Below are 23,134 nucleotides of genomic sequence, written 5' to 3' on the forward strand. Positions count from 1 at the left end.
GTGTTCATGTAGACAGCAATCAAGTGGTTGTATTAATCTCTCCCATGGTAATACACACTCCCCTTTCCCCAAAAAATGGCAACAGGGAACTCTGCATGATAGCATGATCACATGGGATCTGTTGGGTGTACAAGTGCATCCATGACTGAAAATTCAGATCATGTAATCATTTATAAAGGGCTCCAGGAGTGGTGAATCACTTGGGGCAAATCTTGTACCTGGAGTTGTGTTCTAAAGTACAATGCTTAATGTGACAGAAGGGGGAGGTTGGAAGACCAATGTCATAAACCTGTGTGTCCAAACTGGCCTCTGTTATTGCTCCTTATGGCAAGGCATGGCATTCAAATGACATTCCTGCAGCTGGTGCCTAGAAACTGCAGTGATTGCTGTTGCTAAGAAGCACTTTGAGCTGGAAAGCAATTATCCAAGCATGGTGTATTCATTTAAATAAATGGGATGGAATTCTTGGGAGCACACGACAGATTGCAGAAGGCCTCGTAGATGGAGCTGCTGGATAGGCCACCTTTTGCTGGTCACCCAGAGGACGGGAAATCACATGCCAAAGTGGAACTGGCTATTTGCATTAATGTAAAAGCGTTAATCTGGTTATTTGCCAGTAAATCCCAATAGATGGTGGTAGGATATGCTTATGTGATTGTCAGCGCGCACACCTCTTAGTAGTATTGTTATGGTAAGAATCCAAAACACCTCTCTTCTACCTGGAGAGCTATAGACTTCATTTTACATCAAGCTCCTGCAGTTTAATACAATGACATTATACAAGATGTCTACAATCCACGGCTTGATTTGAATGAGGAAAAGAGAGGGTGTCCAGCTGTGGCAATGTCAACTATTGCAACTTCAAGATTTCTTATTAAACTCTAGTTTGGCATTTTAACTCAATCCACTGCTGCTCAGCTTATTTTCCTTGCTCATCTGACAAGCTGAGTATACTGAGAAGGGATCAAGGGCACCTGCTCTTATGTATTCATATCCCATAAAAAAACACAGATAAACAGAGAGGTTAAAAGCAAAATAGTGATCTCAGCATTTGGGAGGGAGGAAGGTTGACACCAAAACAACATCACTTTCTCATTGAGAGATGTGTGTTTTTATTTTATTCAACAAAATTTATATACTGCTTGATTGTAAAATCAACAACCTCAAAGCAGTTTACAACATTGTAGAATAAGGCATTAAAATTATTTACAAAAAGTTGAAAACAAGTATTAAAATATTTATACAAAATCAACACTAGCTAAAAGAAAAGGGAAAAAGCCCCACGTTTCTATAGATCTGGATAGGCATGCCTCAACAAAAATGTTTTAAGCAGGTGCCAAAAGGAATACAGAGAAGGCACCTGCCTGGTGTCAGTAGGCAAGCAGATTGATTTCTTACGATTGTGGAATGAGCATAATGTGGCACTTGTAATAGTGCCAGTTTCGCAGATTGAAGCGCTCGAGTGGGCATACATGGGGCAAGGGGATTCTGCAAGTAAACTGGTCCCAAGCTGTTAGGGTTTTTAATACACTAATAGTAGCACCTTGAGCCTGGTCCAGCAGGTCTTTACCTCACTATGTTCTTGACATCATGGGTACTGCTATTATAACTTGAAAAAGAAATCTAGTTCAAGTTCAGTCTAACAAGTAGTAACGCTAGCAAAAGGGATGCACAAAACCCCAGATGCATCTAGTTAGTTCAGTGGGGCAACACGGATGCACATCTAGGTGTGAATTTGCATCATCTACAGAAACCTCCTTTTCCACATGGGTCCCCCAGCTGGATTGAAATAACCACAACAATCCAGGTTATTTACATGCAACAATCCAGGTTATTTACATGCACACTTTACAGATGGAAAGCTGATGGATGAAGGGAGTGCTGCTTGCCCAATAAGATACAGCCACAGAGGTTATGACTAAGCAGGTGTTTAAACCCAAGTCATCCACAAAACAGCATTTGACTGTCACATAATTGTGTGTCTGATTTTGTAACTAACAAGGCTTTCTTGATCATCCCTGTAAAGTGAAATAATTTGTGTTTAACAGAAAATTCACCTTAAGGCGAAATTTGCTAATTACATTTCAAAATATGTGTCATATGACTAAACATACCTATGCTGTTTTTATGCCTATTATGTTAATTGCATATGAATATCTAGAAGTCAGAGAATTAGTAATATAATACTTTTTATTAGGATCAACTTATTCTCATTATACATACCTAAATACCTTTTTTAGCTCATTATAGATCATTTCCCAGAAGGCCTTCACCCTCGGACAGGTCCACCAGAGGTGAAAGAATGTCCCTTCAATCTCCTTACATTTCCAACATTTATTATTAGACAAATGGTATATTTTAACAAGCTTGACTGGGGTCATGTACCACCTGTAAATCATTTTCATAATATTTTCTTTCAAGGCACTACATGCCGTAAATTTCATACCAGTGGTCCATAACCTTTCCCAGTCTTCAAACATAATATTGTACCCAATGTCTTGAGCCCATTTTATCATGGCTGATTTGACTGTCTCATCCTGAGTGTTCCATTTAAGCAGCAAGTTATACATTCTCGAAAGAACCTTAGTTTTTGGTTCTAACAGTTCTGTCTCTAGTTTCGATTTTTCCACCTGGAAACCTGTTTTTTTATCCAACTTAAAAACCTCCTGAATTTGAGCATAGTGAAACCAGTCTTGCACCTTATGCTTTAATTTTTCATAGCTCTGTAACCTCCAATTTTCACCAACTTTTTCTATTATTTCCCCATATTTCAGCCAACCGGCCTCCATATTGGGGTTTTTTCGAGCCTTGGCCTCCACTGGTGATAGCCACCTCGGGGTCTTACCTTCTAGTAGGTCTTTGTATTTTGTCCAGACCATAAATATTGCTTTCCTGACAATATGGTTTTTGAACATTTTGTGAGTCTTTACATTGCCGTACCACAAATATGCATGCCATCCTAAAGAGTTATTAAACCCTTCCAGATCCAGGACATCAGTGTTCTCTAAAAGTAACCAATCTTTCATCCAGCAGAAGGCTGCAGCTTCGTAATATAACCTTAAGTCTGGCAGGGCAAACCCCCCTCTTTCTTTTGCATCAGTTAGTATTTTAAATTTTATTTGGGGCTTTTTGCCCTGCCAAACAAACTTCGAGATATCCTTCTGCCATTTGCCGAAACATTCCACTCTGTCCACAATCTGAAGGGTTTGAAACAAAAACATCTTTGGCAATACATTCATTTTAACCGCTGCAATTCTACCCAACAAGGAAAGTTTCAATCTTGACCAAATTTCTAAGTCCTTTTTAACTTCTAACCAACATTTTTCATAGTTGTCCTTAAATAAATTCAAATTTTTGGAAGACAAGTTGACCCCCAGGTATTATTGTCGGCCATCTTCCAATGCGCCCCCTGGTTGCCCCCCACTTTTGAGGTAGGGATGTGAACTATTGAACCTACGTGAGCTCCTTAAATACTAAGCCATCCTATTCCTCATGTCCCACCTAGGCATGTCCAAAGTCTGTTTCAGGGTCCTAATCTGGCCCGCTGGTCAGTTTAATCCGGCCCCTGTGGCATTTTCTGGGGTGAAATCCTAAAAAAGCTCAACAACTTTGGTTGGCCCCTCACGGCCCTTCACTTCATCAAATCTGGCCCTCTTTGAAAAAAGTTTGGACACCACTGTAACATATATAATAAAGCCATCATTCTTCAGAGGGAAAATACTCCTATGCACTTCAGGATTACAAAACAAACAAACAAAAAGCCCTTGTGAAGAAAGCAGACTTTACAGAGTAATGTTATAGCCTCAGGGCAGTCTGTTTGCATATGGGGTGCACCTTGGAATCTTAATGCATGTGGATAGAAATAACATCAAAGACGAGAGCATCAAGGCATCCCTCACGGATGTCAGTGCACACAGAGATGGGATTGGAAGCAATCTGATATAGCTGTAATACAACATGGTTACAAAGAAGCCCTATGATTATTCTTATAACTAGAGGCCAACAGCCAAATATTTGTTTGGTTATTTCAGCTTTGCAGCTTCAGGGCATGCTAGTTCTCTCTGCTGTCTCTCCCAGTTTTCCTACTCTCCTCTCCTCCTTCAGGCCTTCTACCCTTTTCATGTCATTTCTCTGGACTACTCCACGTCACTCACCACCCTCAGCCTTTTGTCTTCTCCAGCCCATACCTTTAAGTCCCAGTTTCTTTGGCTTCTCCATTTTACCCTTCTTCACATTGGTCCTTCTGCCTGCCCCACACCTCCGCTGGATCACAACAGTCCTCCCATCCTATGGCAGCTCAGACTATCATTGTCAGGATCTTCACTAGTATCTCCACCATTTAATGCACTGCAACACAGACATGGTTGGAACATGGCTGACAAAAGCCCATTCAGAAAAATGTGAAAAACAAGCTCATTTCTAATCCTTTAGTGCAGGGGTCAGCAACATTTTTCAGCCATGAGCTGGTCCACCGTCCTTCAGACCATGTGTGGGCCAGACTATATTTTGGGAAAAGAGAAAGAATTCCTATGCCCCACAAACAACTCAGAGATGCATTTTAAATAAAAGCACACATTCTACTCATGTAAAAACACACTGATTCCCGGACTGTCTGTGGGCCAGATTGAGAAGGCGATTGGGTCGCATCCGGCCCCTGGGCCTTAGGTTGCCTACCCCTGCTTTAGTGATTTCAGTCTGTATCCCCAAGTGATAGTCTACATCAGCAAATACCACACTTGCTCTGTTGAAATGGGGTGGGGGAGAAGAAACACCTCAGAATTTCTCAGCATGACCCAGAGAGCTGTTATTTGAGCATGGCAGAACACTGTTTATATATACTTGGTATATTCTCCAAATAGATATATGCATGACCCATTCCCTGCTGTGGACACCTGCACTGAGAATGCAAAGCTAAGCATGCAGAAAAGGAGAGGAATTATATTTGCATTACTCTTGTTAGTTAATGTTTGTAGAGCACTCAACAGGGATCTTGGTGCTGAACAATTTATATATGAATCATGAAACCAACATCCTGGCATGGAATAATAAAGTTTTGAAGTCTGATCTAAGGAGGTTTTGAACATAATGGCACTAAGCGATACGGAGTCCTGTTGACTTTGGCATTCTGTGAATGGTTTTAGTGCTACATGTGATCATTTCAAAAGAGAAGACAATATTTACATTAGGAAAATAATAGCAAAACTCCCTAATATGAGCAGCAATGTACAGGGAGGTGAGATGGTAAATTCCAATTTGAGTTTTTATCTCTGGAGCTGGAAACCAAAGGAAGAGATTGGGTTCTTGTGCTTCAATCTGCTTATGGGTTTCCCACAGGCATCTGGTTGGACATTGTGAGAAAAGGATGCTGGACTAGATGGATGATGGGCTTGGTCCAGCGGTCTCTTCTTAGGTTCTTAAGTGCAAATAGTCATGCAGCAGAGTAGCTTGTTGCCCTAGTGGCACTCATGGACAGCTGCCACTGCCCCCTTACTTTGCTTCCACCATTTTATTTTAACAGCAGCACTGCATATGTCTAAGTCATGAGTACAGAGTTAATTAAAATGGATTTTGTTGAAAAACAACCACACACTACTACGTGGTTGTAAAATAATGCCAATAATGCATATCATTATAGACAAGGCACTCCTCTCATAATCTTCCATTTATTACACACTTTTTTCAAGAGGAACTTAAGCCTTGCATACAATGAACACATAAAATGGGGCACTGAAAACTCAGTGGATGTCTCAGGTACAACTTCTCTTTGCCCTGCATCAGTCACAATAGGCCTTTAAATACATTCTGTCTTGAACTCACTCAACCCGTTGAAGTTGCCCTCTACCAACATTGTTTTTACTTCACAGGGAACCCAGTAATACCCTCTTCAAACTCAAATCACGTTTAGTTACATTAGGGGGGGAAAATCCAAAAATCGCTGTCTTTGAATCTCCCCCAAGCTCATCAGTTTGCCTCAGTATCCTGCCTTAAATGCCACACAACCATTTCACATCCAATTATAGAAAGCCCAAGAAGAGCATACAGGAAGAGGATAGAAATCAGAAAGACAGATGGATGGGGAAAAGAGCTATGGAAAACTACAAAGCAAAATGAAATGAGAATGTGGATCCCATCCAATACTGGATCCCTGGCCTAAAGATTGCTAAGTGACCTTCTGATTTGACCAGTCTGTTAGTGATTGAGGCCATGGAGTTACTTTTGGGGGGATTTTTTTTCTTGGGGAAATTATAAGACATACTTCCAATCTGGTTCAAACAATCTCTGCATTTCCCCCAGGAATGATTAGTTTGGTCCCATTCACAGATTGTGGTTTGGACAAAGACTGCATTCTTCATTTTCATAGATCAAGTCCTAGCTGGCTGAGAATTATAGTAGAAAGGTTTCCCAGGGCAGGCCACAGTGCAGCAATTTTTTATATATATATATAATGTTTTGCATTCCAAGCTCAATATCTGGCATCTCAAAATAAAGTCTCAGATAGCAAAGCTTAGAAAGACCTTGGAGAGTTGTTGTTAGGCAGGGGACAAGAACAGGACCAGATAGGAATACCAAGTCAGACTATTGGTCCAGGTAGTTCTGTATTGCCTACACGGACTGGCAGTGGCTCTCCAGGGTTTCAGGCAGGGAACATTCCCAGTCCTATCTGGGAATTGAACACCAGGGACCTTCTGCATGCAAAGCAGATGCTGTGCCACTGAACTATGGCCTTCTACCAAAGAACCAATAGCTTAACTCAGTATAAATGGAGCTTCCTAAGTTCACATGATTTGTTTGGTCAAGTTACTGGTTGGCTGGATTTGGCTCCTGGGAAACTACTGTTCTTGGGTAATAGTAATTAATGTAGATAGCCCTGGGAGCATTATATTGATAATCACATTTCTGTTTCCGCCAAAAAATGTCCCCACTTTAATCATATATTGTACCTGGCACTTCTCTCAGGAAAAAGAGAATGGGAGCTGCCAACTCTGTGATGAAGACAAATGCAAAGTATGTAAGAGCAAGAAATCTGTAAAAGATAGCATGCACACAGACAATGCCAAAAGAGCATTATATTATAATTAGCCACTAAGCTCAGATGGTGGGTGAAGTAAACTGATTGCATGAGAAGCCAAGGACCAGTGCCGCGAGGAAAGAGGACAGGCAGCAGGATCAAATACAGCAAGGCAGCACATTTAGCAGTACAACACAGTGACATCAATACAATATGACAGACAACGTAAGCTGAGTGTAATAGCCTGCAGTGGTACAGTGCAGCAGAGTAAGCAGAGTTCATTTGGAGGGTGAGAGACTGAATGAAATGTGTGGCAAGGTATTATGGGATGCAGCTATGTCTGGTCACTTAAAAAGTAAATAGCTTTCTAGCTCTATCTACCTAGATCTTCTTCAAAGGAACAAATCACTTTAGAGGGGGATTAGGTGAGAGATAGAAATAGGAATGAAAGAGAAGGGTCAGTGCCTCAGAGTCAGACAAGGACACAGCAAACTCCTGCAATGAAGCCACGAGTCTCCCCCTAATTAGAGGTAACATAAGCCTCCTGATTTCATCTCAGATTTAAAGAAATACATAGCAAGGAGCTAAATACTTTTATGGCCTCTTTGGCCCTGGGACAATGCACAGAGCGAAACAAATCATGGAAAAGAACCAGACAGTGTCTGATTCCCCTGATATCAGCACTGAGGCCTTGCAAGTTAAAAGGAGATAGCAGTGAGCCTAGCCACCCTGCATTGTCATTACTTGCCCCTTGTACCATTTCCTTCAGTTGGCTCTACTACATATACCCAAACTCCAGATTAAATATGCAGTATTGATCTGGCCTTTGGCTGGGAATGTATACTTCAAGAACCCATTGTATATTTTATGCAATTTACTAGCACAGCTATACCTGCTGCCTATAAGCTACTGGAAACAGCTCATCAGCAATCAGAAAAAAACTACATCTAAATGCAATAAAATGAACTCTTGCTTATATGTGTTGACACTGAATGTTCAAAATTCATGATTTCCTGAAAAGTCAAAGTCCAAAAACCAAAATATGATCGTCAACATTCTCTGGTATGTGTTAAAAGGTAGGGAAGGGAAAGATCTATACCGACTGGCAACAGCTTTCCATTATTTCAGACAGGAAGTCTCCCAGCCCTGCCTGGAGATGCTGGGAACTGAACGTGGGGTTTTTTGCATGCAAAACAGATGCTCTATCAGTACCACTGAGATACGGCCTCCTTCCCTGTGTTAGTTTCCCTCTGTAAATCACATTGTGGCATTACCTGAAATAAAAGTATTCTGCAAAGTTTAAGTTTCCAATTCTGATGCAGTTTATATAGAATGGAGAAAGGGGCAATTTTTGCCAGTGAGCACCATCTGCCCCACATAGAGCAATCCGGTAGACCTAGAGTACTGTACTGTATATGCAAAACTCACCCACTAATTTGAATGTGCCCATCTCCATGCCACTCACCATTCTGCTCATGGGTAGCTGGAGAAGAATGGGGGCTACAGAAATCCCTTGTGAAATCAACTGATGTTCTGCCAGAATATGTGGAATATGTGCCCCAAATATTGACAGATTTCTAACATCTAATGAATCAGCGATATGCCACTAATGAATCAGCGATATGCCACTTGATGTCATGGACTGGCTGCATGCAAAGGAGTAACTGGAGGTACCAGTTGGGGAACCTCCAAGGGGAAAAGGTTCAGATCCAGGGGATTGGTGGTGGGGCGACGATGCATGGTCAGAGGGAGAAGAGGGAGCAGGCGAGGAGGAGTTGGAAGTTGAAGAGGCAACAGGGGTTAGTGAGCAGGAAGAGGCTGAGGCAGAGAGCAGTCCAGGCTCAGAGGTAGTCAAGGAAGCTGGAGAGGAGCGCCGGGGGGGGGGGCAGAATCCAGAAAGTCTCCCTCTCCAGCTGTGAACAGCTCCCCTTCCAACACAGAGAGAAATGAAAAGGACAAAGCAACGAGATACAAGGCGATGGAGCCTTAACCTGCTGAGGAAAGAACTGGGGGTGGCGCCTTAGAGAGCAGTAGAAAGGCAGGGATCTTCTGTCCTTGCAACTGCCTCATTGGGGCAAGACCTACTGGGAAGAGTTGCTGGGATCACTAGGTCTGCACTGTTTTGGTTTCTCTGTCACTGGTGACACTGACACTGGTGTTGTTATGCTGACCTACTCCTGATTCTGGCTCCTGACACTTAATTATACACAGAACAGACTATAGAACGCGACAGTGGCATCTACTTAAATGTCCCTGGTCAATAGTAGGCACTCCCCAGCATCAGAAACTCAGCTGCAAATATGCATAAGTGAAAACATTATGTTGGTAAGGGAATGCAATTTTTTAGAGAAACTGGTATTCAGACAACAAAGTGTGTTGGGGGGGGGGCGAACAGATTTTGTAACTGGTAATTTCAGCAATAATGATAATATATAAAAGTTTGGACAAGTATGGATAAGGGCAAAAGAGGATGTTGTAATTTTGGATAGGCACCTAAACATTTCTGCCTTTCACCACATGTCATCTCTGTTGTTACAACATCTACTTTACAAGTACCAGAGGCATCTGAAATCTGAAACCAGAGCCGCTGAGTTTACACAGCATTTGGGGTGTCTCCTGCTCAGCTGCTTTCCATTGGCTCTCTTTTCTGTGTCACACACTCAGCAGTTGGTAGGCGAAGGGTAGAGATAAACTTTGCGACTCCTCCTGACCAGTGGCCTAGTGACACTAGTTGGTCTCTGAACTGTGCTATTTTGAAAGGACACTGGCAGACTTTTCCTGTTACACTTAAAATTGGTAACTTTATACACAGTCTCCCTGGACCTAGATCACATCACAGCAGCTGGCTGTAAAGCCATTTAATCTCTTGGAAATTGCTCTGGTTATAATCCATGACTCACAACCATATAAAATTATGGCCAAGCAAGATGCTTTGAACGTTTTCGATAAAGCACAAATACCAGTTGACACCTAAGTCAGAATGTCCTGCAGACTTCTCAGTGTGTCCACACACCTCAAAGATCACTGGGCCATTATCAGAAATCTCTTTTCATATCATTCAGTTGCCAGGACATAGGCTGGCACTTTCACCAAGACAGAAGATAAAACTCTTAGAATGCCTTCCTTATTTTACTGGCACTTCTGTACCTTATGCATATAGGGTTGCATTCAACTACATAGTTGCACTGGTGGGTGCAGTGAGTCCTGTGAGAGTCCAATGAGCCAGTCCAATGAGTCCTGAAAGCAACTGCCCTCCCTCCCTCTGCTCCCCCTGCACCTTCCCAAATATGCTTGGGAGGTTCAGGAAAAACTACGGTGGGAGAGGGAGGTGAAATTGTTCTGTGTGGCCTGCAGAAATGCTTGTGTTGATGGAACAATCGTAGTAGTGCAACATTGAATTCCTCTCATAGCCACACACCAAGCGCACCACCTTAATTCTCTGAGTTTTGCACAATTCTTAGCCTGAAATGCAATTTAATTTAAAAGATTTTTTAAAAAAACAACAACCCAAAGCATCTTCCCAGTAAATTTCTGAAATCAGTCTGACCATTTTTGCAAGTTACATAAAGCTGTGAAACAAAGGGTTGATAATAATCAGGTGCTCCTTGCTGCTCACATTTCAATGAGTTGTGGCAAGGAAGCAATTAAAAAGGTAATTGTGCAATTATACATGAAATAACTACGTATCATTCTCCTGTCTCCTAACTGAAATCTCTGTCCTCACCTACCCAGTTCAGGGAGTTTAAGATGGATAAATTCAAATTAATTTCCCTAGAAAGGCCAGTTAGCAAAAGTAACAAGATGATTCAGAAAGAAAATGGAAAATAAATTAGGTGGGGCAGGGGGCAGATTTTCAATAGGAGCATTGTGCATGGGGAAAGAATTAACCTCTTCCCCAAGTTTCCAGCCCTGATCACTCTTCTGATATCTGAAGTGGGGAAAAACATGTGGATTAAACACACTGACTAAGACATGGGGAGGAAACATGTGGGAAAACCTAGCCTTGACTCTTGCTGCATCATGAGATTTAAAAGATATATGGATGATTTTCAGGGTATACGGTAACCTGACAACCTTTTCTCTGAGCACTGGCTTTTCCTCCTTTAATGTACAATATATTTCACACTTGTGGTACCTGAATGAAGTGTAGTGATGGTTGATTATGGCCTCCAGAGCACTATCTGGCTGTCAAATACTATTGCTCTTTTCTAGATTACAACTGTTTTGGAAAACAATCCCGTCCTTCTGCTGTTGAAGAACATTATGTTATTTTATTTTTTGGGCCAATGATTACATTTACTTTAAAGCACCTTGCACATTTTTAGTTCAGGGTAAAAATAACAGCAGAGAGAAGCTCAGTAGCTGGGTACAGTCCTTTGGGAGCATTCTTCTCAGCTTCCCCCCCCCCCCCCACTGCTTATATATGTGGCCACAGTGAACTTCAGTTTTATGAGCCATTTACAACTCCTGAGCCTTTTGTGTTTGGCCCACAGACAGTATTACCACAATAGTAATGTGGCTTATAAAGGCTTCTCTCTCCCTCCTTGTTTTTGGCTAGAACAAAAATAGAAAGAGAAAAATCAAACCATTCCATATTATTAGTGAAAGGGCTGGTTTTGTCATATTTCTGCATGTGACGTCTAGAGAAATTTGGCAGCGTATGGGCTTTGTCGACAGTGGGATCGTGGTTCAGTATGGTGACCAAAAAATATTTATTGTAATATTTTAACTTTTCCTTTTGGCCCTAAAGGGTATACAATTTAATTCTAAGAATACAAATTAAAGCAATCATGAAAAGATGTTTAGTACAACAAATATGAACAGCAAAAAACATATCCAAAGCTCAAGTATGGTTTGCTGAAGACAAGGCTGGCCCAAGAAATGTTGTTGCCTGAGGCAAAGGACAAAGTAGCCTTCCCTGTTCCATATACAAATGAAGATTGGCAGTTGAATCTTGCTTGAACACTAGTGATGGGATAGCATCCTCTGGATCTAAGAAAAACAGACTATCAGGGGTATAAGTAGGGGGTGGAGGATATACCAGTTTGCTTCCTCAATTTCTCAATTTTTTTCAATCTCAAATTCAGTTCTCCACACTTCTACATCAGTTGGCAATTTTAAAAAAGTCCTCACAAAAAATCAACCAGCCTGCTAATGCAAATTTCTCCTAATACAGTGGTACCTCGGGTTAAGTACTTAATTCGTTCCGGAGGTCCGTACTTAACCTGAAACTGTTCTTAACCTGAAGCACCACTTTAGCTAATGGGGCCTCTTGCTGCTGCTGCGCCGCTGGAGCCCGATTTCTGTTCTCATCCTGAAGCAAAGTTCTTGAGAGCCAGTGTGGTGTAGTGGTTAAGAGTGGTAGTCTTGTAATCTGGGGAACCGGGTTCGTGTCTCCGCTCCTCCACATGCAGCTGCTGGGTGACCTTGGGCCAGTCACACGTCTTTGAAGTCTCTCAGCCCCACTCACCTCACAGAGTGTTTGTTGTGGGGGAGGAAGGGAAAGGAGAATATTAGCCGCTTTGAGACTCCTGAAGGGGAGTGAAAGGCGGGATATCAAATCCAAACTCTTCTTAACCTGAAGCACTATTTCTGGGTTAGTGGAGTCTGTAACCTGAAGCGTATGTAACCTGAAGCGTATGTAACCCGAGGTACCACTGTGTGTGTGTGTGTGTTGTATGCAATTTTGCCTCATTGACATACTTTTGCAAAGCAGTTTTCATAATATAATGTGTTTTGTGCATTATTTTAATTAATATATACATTTATATGCACACTCCACCCTAGCATATGCATTTTTGTACACATTACTTGAATGGATAACTTCACTGAAAAATTCAAATAAGTGTGAATGTATTGGGATGGCTGTGCTTCCAGTTTATGTGTCATTTCAGAAAGTGTGAATTAGGTAGGTTCACATTGAATTGCAAAGTGAATCAATTTCCTCCCACATCCCTAGGTGTACCTACCACCTGCGGCAATAACCACAAACTGCATTATGGAAGAAGGGTCAGCCCAACCTAAAACTATCTCTTGAGCTCTCTTATTGTTTAATTCTGTGAAACTGTTTGCTTGGGTTTTGACATTAACTAACAATTTAAAAACCAGGCAGAAAGTAGCGGAACTCTCCCATGAAAAGGAGTTTACAAGCTTAGGGTTACTGCCAAAATGGCCTCACCTCAGGTCACCATAGTGAGAAATGGATTCTGCGGATAATCTTACATTTTAAATAAAAGCACACATTCTATTCATATAAGAACACCAGGAAGGCCCCACAAATAACCCAGAGATGCCTTTTAAATAAATGGACACATTCTACTCATGTAAAAACATGCTGATTCCCGGACCGTCCACAAGCCAGATTGAGAAGGTGATTGGGCCGGATCCTGCCCCCAGACCTTAGTTTGCCTACCTCATCCATAGCTAGCAGGGCCAGTGATCAGGGATGATGGGAGTTGTAGTCCCCAAAACAGCTGGAGGCCCAAGGTTGAGAAACACTGCCTTGAGGTATCATGCTGAGCCAATACCATTTATTGCAGAAGTTGTTGATCTTCTTGTGCACGTGGGGGCATTTGAATTTTTGAGTGAATACAGTGGGCATCACCCACTGGTCACTTCTCTCCTCTGTAACCCAGATCAGCCTTCTCCCCATGCCCCATGGAAACAGAAAATTCATGCACACCCACTTTGCTTTTCAAAAGTTTGGACAAAGATCACCTCCAGAAAAATTAACCTGAGTCTTGAAAAGCACATAATTTGGTTCTTCAGCTAGGGTCTGTTTAAAAGGATTCTCCCCTGCACTTTGAATGATCAGAGATGCAGATATTTGGCATGGTCATCTTTCATTAAAGGGTCAGTTATTTGGTAATTTACAGTAATATATTAGTCCACTCAGAAGTACCACTCAGAAGTCTCAATGTCAGCAGGGCTTAAATCCTCATCTGTATAAGACTGTAGCCTTAGTGAATGGGTTTTTCTTTCTGCTGCCTCTCACCACCATAGGAATTTTCCTTTTGGATCAGATTATCTAGGCATCTTGGTGGGTTAATTGTCTTCTCTTGTATCACCTTGAACACCTCACTCTGGATTGTTTTACTAAACCATTAAAAATGGTGGGTCTCTCTGCGGTGCATTGCACCCTGGGTTAATTTGTAGACCAGAATGTTAACATGTGGTATATATGTGTTTACTTTAGAACAGAGGACTGGACTAGAAGAAGTTCCCTTAAAATCCTATGATCATAACAGTAGATCTACAGTAGTACATTAAAATGAAATATAATGTACAGGTTATGCCTGTATTATTTTAGAAAACACAAAAAGTAAAGAAAGCCATGTTACTCTATTAGAAAAAGAAGAACCCATTGTTAAGTGTTTCTTTTTAGGGCCAAGCAAAGTAAGCCACAAAATAGTGAGCAAGCTTTTGGGTTCTGCAGAACTCCTCATCAGGCTGGATTGTTTTAATCTCCAACTTGATGATGAGTTCTGGAGTATTTTTAAAACTTGCTTACTATTTTGTGACATTTTGGTTGATCCTAAAACTATTGCCTGGCTGAGTTTTTAAAATGTGGTCTATAAAGATTCTAAAAACAACAACTGGAGACTGGCCTAAAACAGTCAAGGACAGAGCAGATAAATGACACAATTCTATTGTTACTAGACTTAGACAATAAGCAACTTCAATACACATCCCATGAAGAAACCCTAAGCACAATGCAAGTAATTACGTATCTCTCAGCAGCATAATCCTTTTATGCAGGTCAGTATCATATAGACAGTTTGATGGGCTTGTAGGGAGATCTAGCTTGCATGTGCTTCTGCTCAGAGCAATTATATATTGACTAATTAAATTATTCAGCTGCCTGCATTGTCAAAAGCTGCCCTTTCCCTTTTAATTGCTTTGGGTAAGCAAACAGGTACGACATAAAGAGGATTTCAGTCTGATTGTTAATTTTTTCAGAAGAAACATTTAATCTATGTACAATAAAACATGAAAGTATACCCTGCACTACAAAGAGCAACCAGTCAGTAAAACAAAGCTCCATGTAAAGAGAAAGGTTTTTATTTTATTTATTTATTTTGCATTCTTCAATTTAGCTCAGTATGTATTCTGCTCAGGTGTACAGAATATCCAGCAACCATGTCTCCTGCGCTTGTCAACACAACCCAGTATACTGTAAAATAAAGTCTAATGACTATGTGCATTTATATGTCAACAAGGAGCAAGCTTTGGACTTCTGGCTCACTGCCAACTTAGCTCAAGGTGCTGTAAAATCTGGCCTCTTCAGAATTAAGGACCAACTCTGTCAGCATTTATTGCCCTACCCATTATTTACTGCTCTGTACAATGAACAGAGTCAGTGGAATTAGAGAGATGTCTTGGAAAGTTTTCCAGAACAACCAATAGTAAGAAGCACGCTCCTTAGCAGCAAACACAAGCAGCATAGGGCTTTAATGGTGGTAGCGGTGAAGAGCAACATTAGGCAAAAGTTCAAAATTGTGGCTGTTCCCTGACAAGGTTGGATCTGTTACTATTTGGTACTAGTATGCCCAGCAAATACTAGAAGTACAGTGGTACCTCGTGCTACATACTCCTCAGGTTACATACGCTTCAGGTTACAGTCTCTGCTAACCCAGAAATATTACCTTGGGTTAAGAACTTTGCTTCAGGAAGAGAACAGAAATTGTGTTCCAGTGGCACGGCAGCAGCAGGAGGCCCCATTAGCTAAAGTGGTGCTTCAGGTTAAGAACAGTTTCAGGTTAAGAACAGACCTCCAGAACGAATTAAGTACTTAACCCGAGGTACCACTGTATATGCAAAAAGAAAAAATAGAAAAGCACAAAAAGGGGAAAGAATGTCCATGGGTGCAGAAAGAAAGAAAAGAAAAATGTGTTAATCATTATTTTTAAGAAGAAAATAAATTCAGTATGCACACATTTTTAGTTATGCTCTTCAAGAAACTTTAAACCAATAAAATATTTTTTTAAAACTTGACTTCTTTTGGAGAATGACCTTAGGACTGTATATTTAACTTAATAGCCTTTTCATTAGCAAAAGCAGGAAGAATATATACGCATATATCCTTACCAAGCATTCAACCAAGTTCTTCTGAATTCCTCTTTGTAATTTTATAGCAGCAGGAATAAAAACAAACACCTGTTCAATTAATTATGTTTTCCTGTACCTGTGGTGGATTCTCCTTTGCCGCCACCACTTTTTCATGCAGGAGTAAATATGAGCCAGCATTCTTTCCCTTCCTTGGCTGCTATACATAGTAGGTTGGCCTGGAAACAAGACTTGTGGGTCACTGGAATAAAGAGTGAATTAAGCTGGGTGCACCTGGGAGTGAGAACAGGAACAAGTCCCAAGAATTTCAATGTGACTGTCTCCAGGTTAAGTGAGTGTAGCATTGCAGTCCTAGAGAGGTCTTGGTCAAAGAGAGATCTGAATCGGCTGAATTCTCTCAGCTGCTATCCTATGCTAGTTCTCATAGCTGCCCGGACGGTGATGAGGACCCATGACAGAGCCTTATCAGTGGTGGTTCCCTGTTTGTGGAATGCCTTCCCTGGTCAGATGCATCTGCCTCCCTCATGGTTAGCATTACTGCAGAATTTTAAAACATTCCTTTTCACACAAGCATTTTGTGGCTAATACTGTTCCTAGTAACCTTAAAAGTATTAGCTCAGAGGGTATGCAACTATTTTTAAAATATTTTAAATTGGTTATTATTTTGTTTTTAATGGTGTTGTTTACTACTTTGTTGTTTGCTGCCCTTAGCTCCTATGGGGAGAAGGGAAGGGAAAAATATAAGAAATAAATAATGATATAGCATTGAGTAGTATAGCTCAGTTCTGAGGCTACTGAAATGCCATATAGGACAAGGCCGGGGAGAAGCTAGATGCAGGTCTCCTGTTAGATCTCTGAGTGATTTGCTGTACATCAGTAAGCGTTTCCAACTCTTAGTTGTCCAAGAGCAAGGAAAAACCCTTTCCTCCTAAATTAGGCTACAAATATGAATGGACTTGGATGAAAGGACTGTGAGATGCATCAGGCAAGTGGCCCACCTAGTCCAGCATCCTGTTCTCACCGTGGCCAACCAGACACCTATGGAAAACCCATAAGCAGCACCAAGCGAAAGAGCACTCTTGCCTCCTGCAGTTTCCAGCAGCTGTATTCAGAAGCATACTGCTTCCAACAGCAGAGATGGAACACAGCCTTTAGGGTTGGGAGCCACTGCTAACCTCCATGAAGTTTAATCCTCTTTTAAAATCGCCCAACTTGGTGGCCACCCACCACTGCCTTTAGTCAGAGTGAATTCTAAAGTTCAACTACAGGCAACCCCCGCATATTGGTGGAGAGGGTGGAAGCCCACCTCGTCCTGCCCCCTTTCCCGGCCACTTCTGGGTTGCAGCGATGCATGCCTGCTGAACAAGTGTAAAATGGTTGTTGCCTGTATGTGCTTTTGTCTGTCCTGAATCTCCCAACTTTCAATTTCATTGGATGCCCATGAGTTCTAATGTTATGAGACAGATTTCTTTTCTTTATCAACTTTCTCCACGCCACGTCTATCATGTTGCCTTGGTTCAATTTTGGTTCTGTAAACAAATCTGTAAGGTTTAGAGGCACTCAGTTGTTTGTTTTTAATTCTAAATCTATGTCTTTTGCACCTGGCTCTGGCTGATAGATCCTGGAGTTCTAGAACAAAACAAAACTTATCAGACAAGCTTGAAACCTGTCTATCCCTGGTCCAGGACATTCAAATTACATGTTTTGCACCTTTCAGTGGAGTGGCTGCTGGCTGGCTCAAAGGTGCACATATGATTTCTCTCTCTCTTTGACCATTGTGTTCTCTTTTCATGTTCTTGTCTAACATATTGATTGAGAGGAGCGAATGACAGCTGCTGTGCAAATTCCACACCTAAGAACCACAATGTGTCAGCTCGGCAAGCCTTTCAAAAGGAGTTAGCGGGCCGGGAAGTGGGGTGGATGGGCAGAAGGCATTGTGCTGAGGTAATGGGAGAGTCTGTAGAGCAGCATTACCTGCAGATTTAGCTTTCACATCAACTTCGAGAACAATGTGCCCAGCAGGTCTACCCAAATGTTCCATTTCCCCATGAACATGGAGCTCTTCTGTTCATACCGCACAGCAAGCCGGCTAATATCACACCTGATTGCTTTTGACTTACCCTGAGTAACAGATGCTTGTTCCTGGCCAAGTGAGCCGGCGGGACGCGAACCCCCACTTGGAAGAGTAGATTGGCTGGTTTAGCTCCCACATCTCTGGTGCGTAGGTGGGGATTACTACCTCATCTAGGGGGGGGGGCTGTCAAGGGGTTGCAAGAACCAAGCAAAGGCTTTAATATTTGAATGTGCATGCTGAGCCAACCTGTTCAGCCAAAGTGAAGGAAATGTTGACGAAAAAGAACCTCAAACTGCCAAAGCGCCATTAACGTGGTTATACAACATAGCATTATTTTTGCCCCCTTATTTCTGTCAAGTCAAAAGGGGGGGGGGAGGATGCCAAAGGAAGTCCTTGGGAAGGGGCAGCACTTTAAAGGCCGCACACTGAATGAGCCTGAAGGGGAAACTGAGGTAAAGGGGGGGTGTTCTCCTCGAGTTTCTCTCCGCGCCAATTACAGCTGTACTCTGGAATACACGAAGCAGTAAGAAGCGGGAGCGAGTTTTCTTTGGTGGTGGGGAGCATGCGCAGAAACCCACCCCCCCAGCAACAGGTAACCACCACAAGCTCCGGATCAGGTAGCATAATTCGTGGTTTAAGCCCCGCCATGTCTCCTTTTAGAAGTGAGGGCTGACGGAAGAAGGATATAGAAATGGAAGTCCGCCCCCCGCCACCGAACAAAATGTAAAAGGAAAGGCCTTCGCTGCTTAATGCTTAATACAGGTCACGGCGGGCGGCGAGCCTTTTAAGCGAGCTCAGCGCACCGCCTCACTTGCGCGCGCGTCTCTGGGCCCGGAAAGCGCGGGCCGTGCGAACCCTTCCTCCCCCTCGGCGTCTCTTCCAGAACGAAGCCCGCCAAAGCGGCGGCGGCCGCTCCCCTCCTCTTCCTGCGCCGCGCCTCCGCCGAAGCCCAACCCAGCCGAGCCTCCCGCTGCCGGGGCTCCTCCCAGTCCCAACCGGCGGGCTCCAGGCCCCGCCCCGCCGCCCGGCTCGGCTGGCTCCTGACTGCTGCTCGTGGTGGCTGTTGCCGCATGCTGTTTCGTGCCGTTGCCGGAGGAGCTGGAAGATGGCGGAGCCGGGGCCGGACTGCAGCGCGCTTCTGGACGAAGAGCTCTCCTCCTTCGTCTTCAACTATCTCACCGACAGCCAGGTACGGGCTCCAGGCGCTGCAGCCCAGCCTCCTCCAGGCGCACTCCCGGCCGGCCGGCACGTCTGGTTCTCGCAATCTCCGATCAGGGGCCGCGGGGGCTCCTGTGCACGGCGGGGACGGGGGACGGGGACAACTGAGTCTGGAGCGGAGGGAGACTGGGGTCTCGGCGTGCAGGGACCCCAGAGCCACCGTGCACCGGCATCTCTCTCTCCCCCCCCCCTGGAATGCCGTGTAAATGGGACTCAGATCTGTTACATGTCGAGGAATCGCGGGGGTGGTGGGGTATGGATCCCGGATCTGTCATGCACCACGAAATATGGGGGGCGCGGGACCCAGACCTGTCATGTACCGGGGAGCTCGGAAAGCAAGGATTACCGTTCTGACATGCACTTGGGTTTGGGGCTCACAAGGACACCGCATCCACTCTGCATAGAATTTAGGGCTCCGGGAAGGAACCGGTGTGTGTGTGTGTGTGTGTGTGTGCGCGCGCGCGCGCTCAGACCCAACTTGGAAGCCTGGGGCATAAGACCCCACAGAAAAGCCGTGCACAGGAGTGGGGAGGCGGGCGGGAGAAGCATTATGATAGTCTACTTAGATCTACGAGGCACCTTGCATATTTCAGAGAGCGGGAAGTGCGTGTGTGTAAGGACTTTTGATTTCTCTGTAGCGGGTCCCTTCCTTGTTCCTCTTCATGCCCCGACAGCGGAAAATGAAAGAGAGCTAGATGTACGGCTGTTCTGACAGATTCCAGGGCGCGGAGCCTGGATCTGTGCGGCTCTATGAGCCGGGATTCCTCCAGACACCAGACAGAATGGAGGAGCGTGGGGAGGGAGCTTGCATGCTTGTGCAGACGGAGCACAGCCCCGACTGAGTAGCAAAAGCAGCCGACTGCCCTGGAGGCCGGCGTGTGCTGCTCCTCTCCATGCAGCACTTACAGAGGATCCGGCGGAAGGAAGACGTAGTGTGTTCCTACGGCGAAGCTTCAGTTGCGGGTAGCCCACCCCCAACCCCCGCTTATTGCTGGGGAATGAACAGAAGAAACTCGAGTAGCCCGAACACTTTTCAGCACCACTCGCACGTGGACTAGTGGGTCACGCTGCTCTGCCGCTGCCCCAGATAACAAGCGAGCTGCCTTGCTTTTGCAGCGTCTCCCGGTTGGAGCTGCAGAGCCTCCCTCCCCTCTCCGCAAAATAAAAATAAAGACTCTGCCTACAATTCTCTCTTCGGGGTTATCTTTTTCTCCTGGATGTTGTTAGGATGAGAGAGGTTGGGGTGCAATGGACGGGACAGTAAATAGAGCCGTTATTCTTTCCAGTGTGTATTTAATTCACACACCCCTCTTCCTCCGGGCGTGTTCTCTCTGGAAGCGCGGCTGTTGCTTTCCTCCCCTTTCTACAATGTATGAAGGCAGGACTGGCAGCAGTTCAGCTTGACTGTGGGGCAGCTGGAAAAAATGGGTGCTGGATTCCCCCCCCCCCCCCTCGTCGCGCTGTCCTAGAGATTTGCTGGTGGGAGCTCTAATTTCTTGGTTGTGCGCGTGAGTCATGCGGGCTGCTCGCTATATACCTGCAGCTTTGGAGAGGGGGCGAGAGAAGAAGAGCGCGCGCGCGCGCTGGAGTGGAGGGGGGGGTCTGAGTTGCTACAAATAAGCAACTTTGCAGATCTCTCTCTCTTTGGACTGGGCTACATGTTAAAATCAGATTAAGGGTTTCTTGGCAGCCGTCGGCTGATCACGAGCGGGTGCCTGCTGGAAAGGCAGCCGGCTGCATTCTTTTCCATGGGGAGGAGTGAGTGGGGTTCTGTGGAGCCGATATGCTGCGAGACCATCATGCATCTTTCAAGCCAGGAGCCTGTTGCAATCGCAAAGAGTTTTCCATGGTTACGATTCCAGTACCTCCCGTTGCCCTCCCGTTTTTCGTTTTGCTCTCTCCTCATAAACAGAGATTACTAAACTGCTTTGATTTGGGACATGGCACATTCCTCCCCCACTCCCTTGAGTTTATTCATTTACTTACTTATAGGAGAACAGAGCGAAGTCTGCTGTGTTTGGGCTCCAAACAAGCAGCGGTGCCCTGCTCTCGATCATCCTGATTTGTCCCTAGCGTCTTGTGTGTTTATGTGCCAGACAGAACTAGGCTGGACCTGCTCCAGCCCAGACTCGTGTAGTCTGAGCACCTCCGTTCCAGAGCCAGTGCTAGAGCTTACCGGTTTGTCATGGGACATGTTGGCAAGGGGAATTTTTCAGAGAATCAAGTAGGAGATGCTGGCAGCTTGTTTAAAGAACTGAGGGCAGAATATTTTGTAAGCAGGGTCTGTCTGCTCCACCACAACCGTGCAAAAAATTATTTATGGGATGTTGGGGGGCGGTTTAGGAAACTCTGCTGGATCAATAAAACACATGTTTGCTTTTGAGAGGAGTGGGGAAGAAACCTTTGGGATAAAAGTATTATGGGGAGTGTATCAAATACTCTGGTTGCCTTTCTATATATTTCTCCATACTGAAAAAGCAGAACCTAAAGTATTGCCTACTTTGCGGGGGTCAGGAGAAGTGAGACATCTTGCCTCATAAAAAATATTTGCAAATGTAATTGGAGGGAGGCATGCCCTTGTGTATTGGGCATGAATAGACATGCGGGTGAAAATGTCCAGAAATATCTTCACCAACTCTGTTATGTGAGCAGCTATCCATACATAGGCAGCATTGTTGCTAATATATGATATAGAAACTGATTACATTCATAATACTTGTGGTGGGCTGATTTTGCTTGCTGCTGTTAGTCCCACTGTATTGGTTGGAAGTGCATTAATCTTTGGATTACACTTTCTCCTCTGCATGTGTGTGAGGGTTAAAGTCTGGAGTAAATCAGAGTGGCATGTGATTGCCCTGAAAAGGAAAAACTTGTAAGTGTGCTTTGTACTTCTACCTTAACCTCTGATGAAACAGCAGTGAAGCCTTGGCTTCTGTCACATGCTTCTTTTGTAACTATAAGCGGGAGGTGGTTCCTAGGCTTGCCTCTGACGTCTCTCCCCATTACTACTCTACAGTACTAGCCTCTTCTTACAGCTGGGCTGCTGAGTTCTCAATGAAATCTGAAAGCTGATTCTGCAAAGCCCCCTATGTTCCAGCACAGGATCAGATTATTCTTAAGAGGCTAAAATGTCAGGAGGCTATGGGATAATGAATATTATCCATTTCTTTCAGAGACCCTGAAGGATTTCAGCTTTTGTCATCATATATTATGGAGAACCCCCTTCCCCCTTCCTCTGTTTGCAGCAGCATTGCAGAAATTTGTGTCATGATGCTATGAATTTCATAGTACAGGTGAACCAGAGCCCGGTCCAAGCACAACTAAAGGCATCTTGAGAAAAAGGTGCAATGAAATGTTAACCTGATTTGCCTTGGTTTTATATTCACATTGATAGCTTTATGTATTGAGGGAAAGGATGTTTCACAAAATGACTGCATTGCAACAGATAGAGATTAAAGGCCTTTTCTTCTGCAGTCTGATTTTTCATCAAAATGGAGTTATTGTGCAGCAGTATGAAATGTATGATTTATGTGCAAGGCAGCATGATGCATTCTGAGCTACTCATTTCAAGTTTGTGGCCATTGTTGTTAATTCACCAGGCGTTGGAAGGTGTCAGGAATTACTAGCATATACTTTTCTGCCTCTGTAGAAGAGCAAGAAAGCAGTTCGACTTTTCTGTTTTTCATTTGTTGAAGGAAAAATAACCATCATGATAACACAGGCCGCTGGCTTCAAGCTTCCCGGGGCAATATTTCCTCTTGATTTTC

The 23,134-nt window shown here is 43.8% G+C and overlaps 1 protein-coding gene and 1 long non-coding RNA gene across 2 annotated transcripts in view; one reads left to right on the forward strand and one right to left on the reverse strand.

Moving 5' to 3' along the window:
* Positions 1-19,100, reverse strand: part of LOC308578652 — a 39,112-nt gene extending 20,012 nt beyond the window's left edge. The window contains exon 1 of the long non-coding RNA XR_014004066.1: positions 18,196-19,100. This is a non-coding gene — a long non-coding RNA (uncharacterized lncRNA). The remainder of the gene's footprint in view (positions 1-18,195) is intronic.
* A 105-nt stretch (positions 19,101-19,205) lies between these two features.
* The window catches only part of PPARGC1B (PPARG coactivator 1 beta), a 115,000-nt gene continuing 111,071 nt past the window's right edge, over positions 19,206-23,134 (forward strand). Inside the window, exon 1 of the mRNA XM_081178366.1 lies at positions 19,206-19,338. Within this exon, the coding sequence (XP_081034492.1) occupies positions 19,255-19,338 (84 nt within the window). The 5' untranslated portion in view covers positions 19,206-19,254. The remainder of the gene's footprint in view (positions 19,339-23,134) is intronic.

Source organism: Podarcis bocagei (assembly GCF_964188305.1).
Source record: "Podarcis bocagei genome assembly, chromosome: 2".
Taxonomy (NCBI): Eukaryota; Metazoa; Chordata; class Lepidosauria; order Squamata; family Lacertidae; genus Podarcis; species Podarcis bocagei.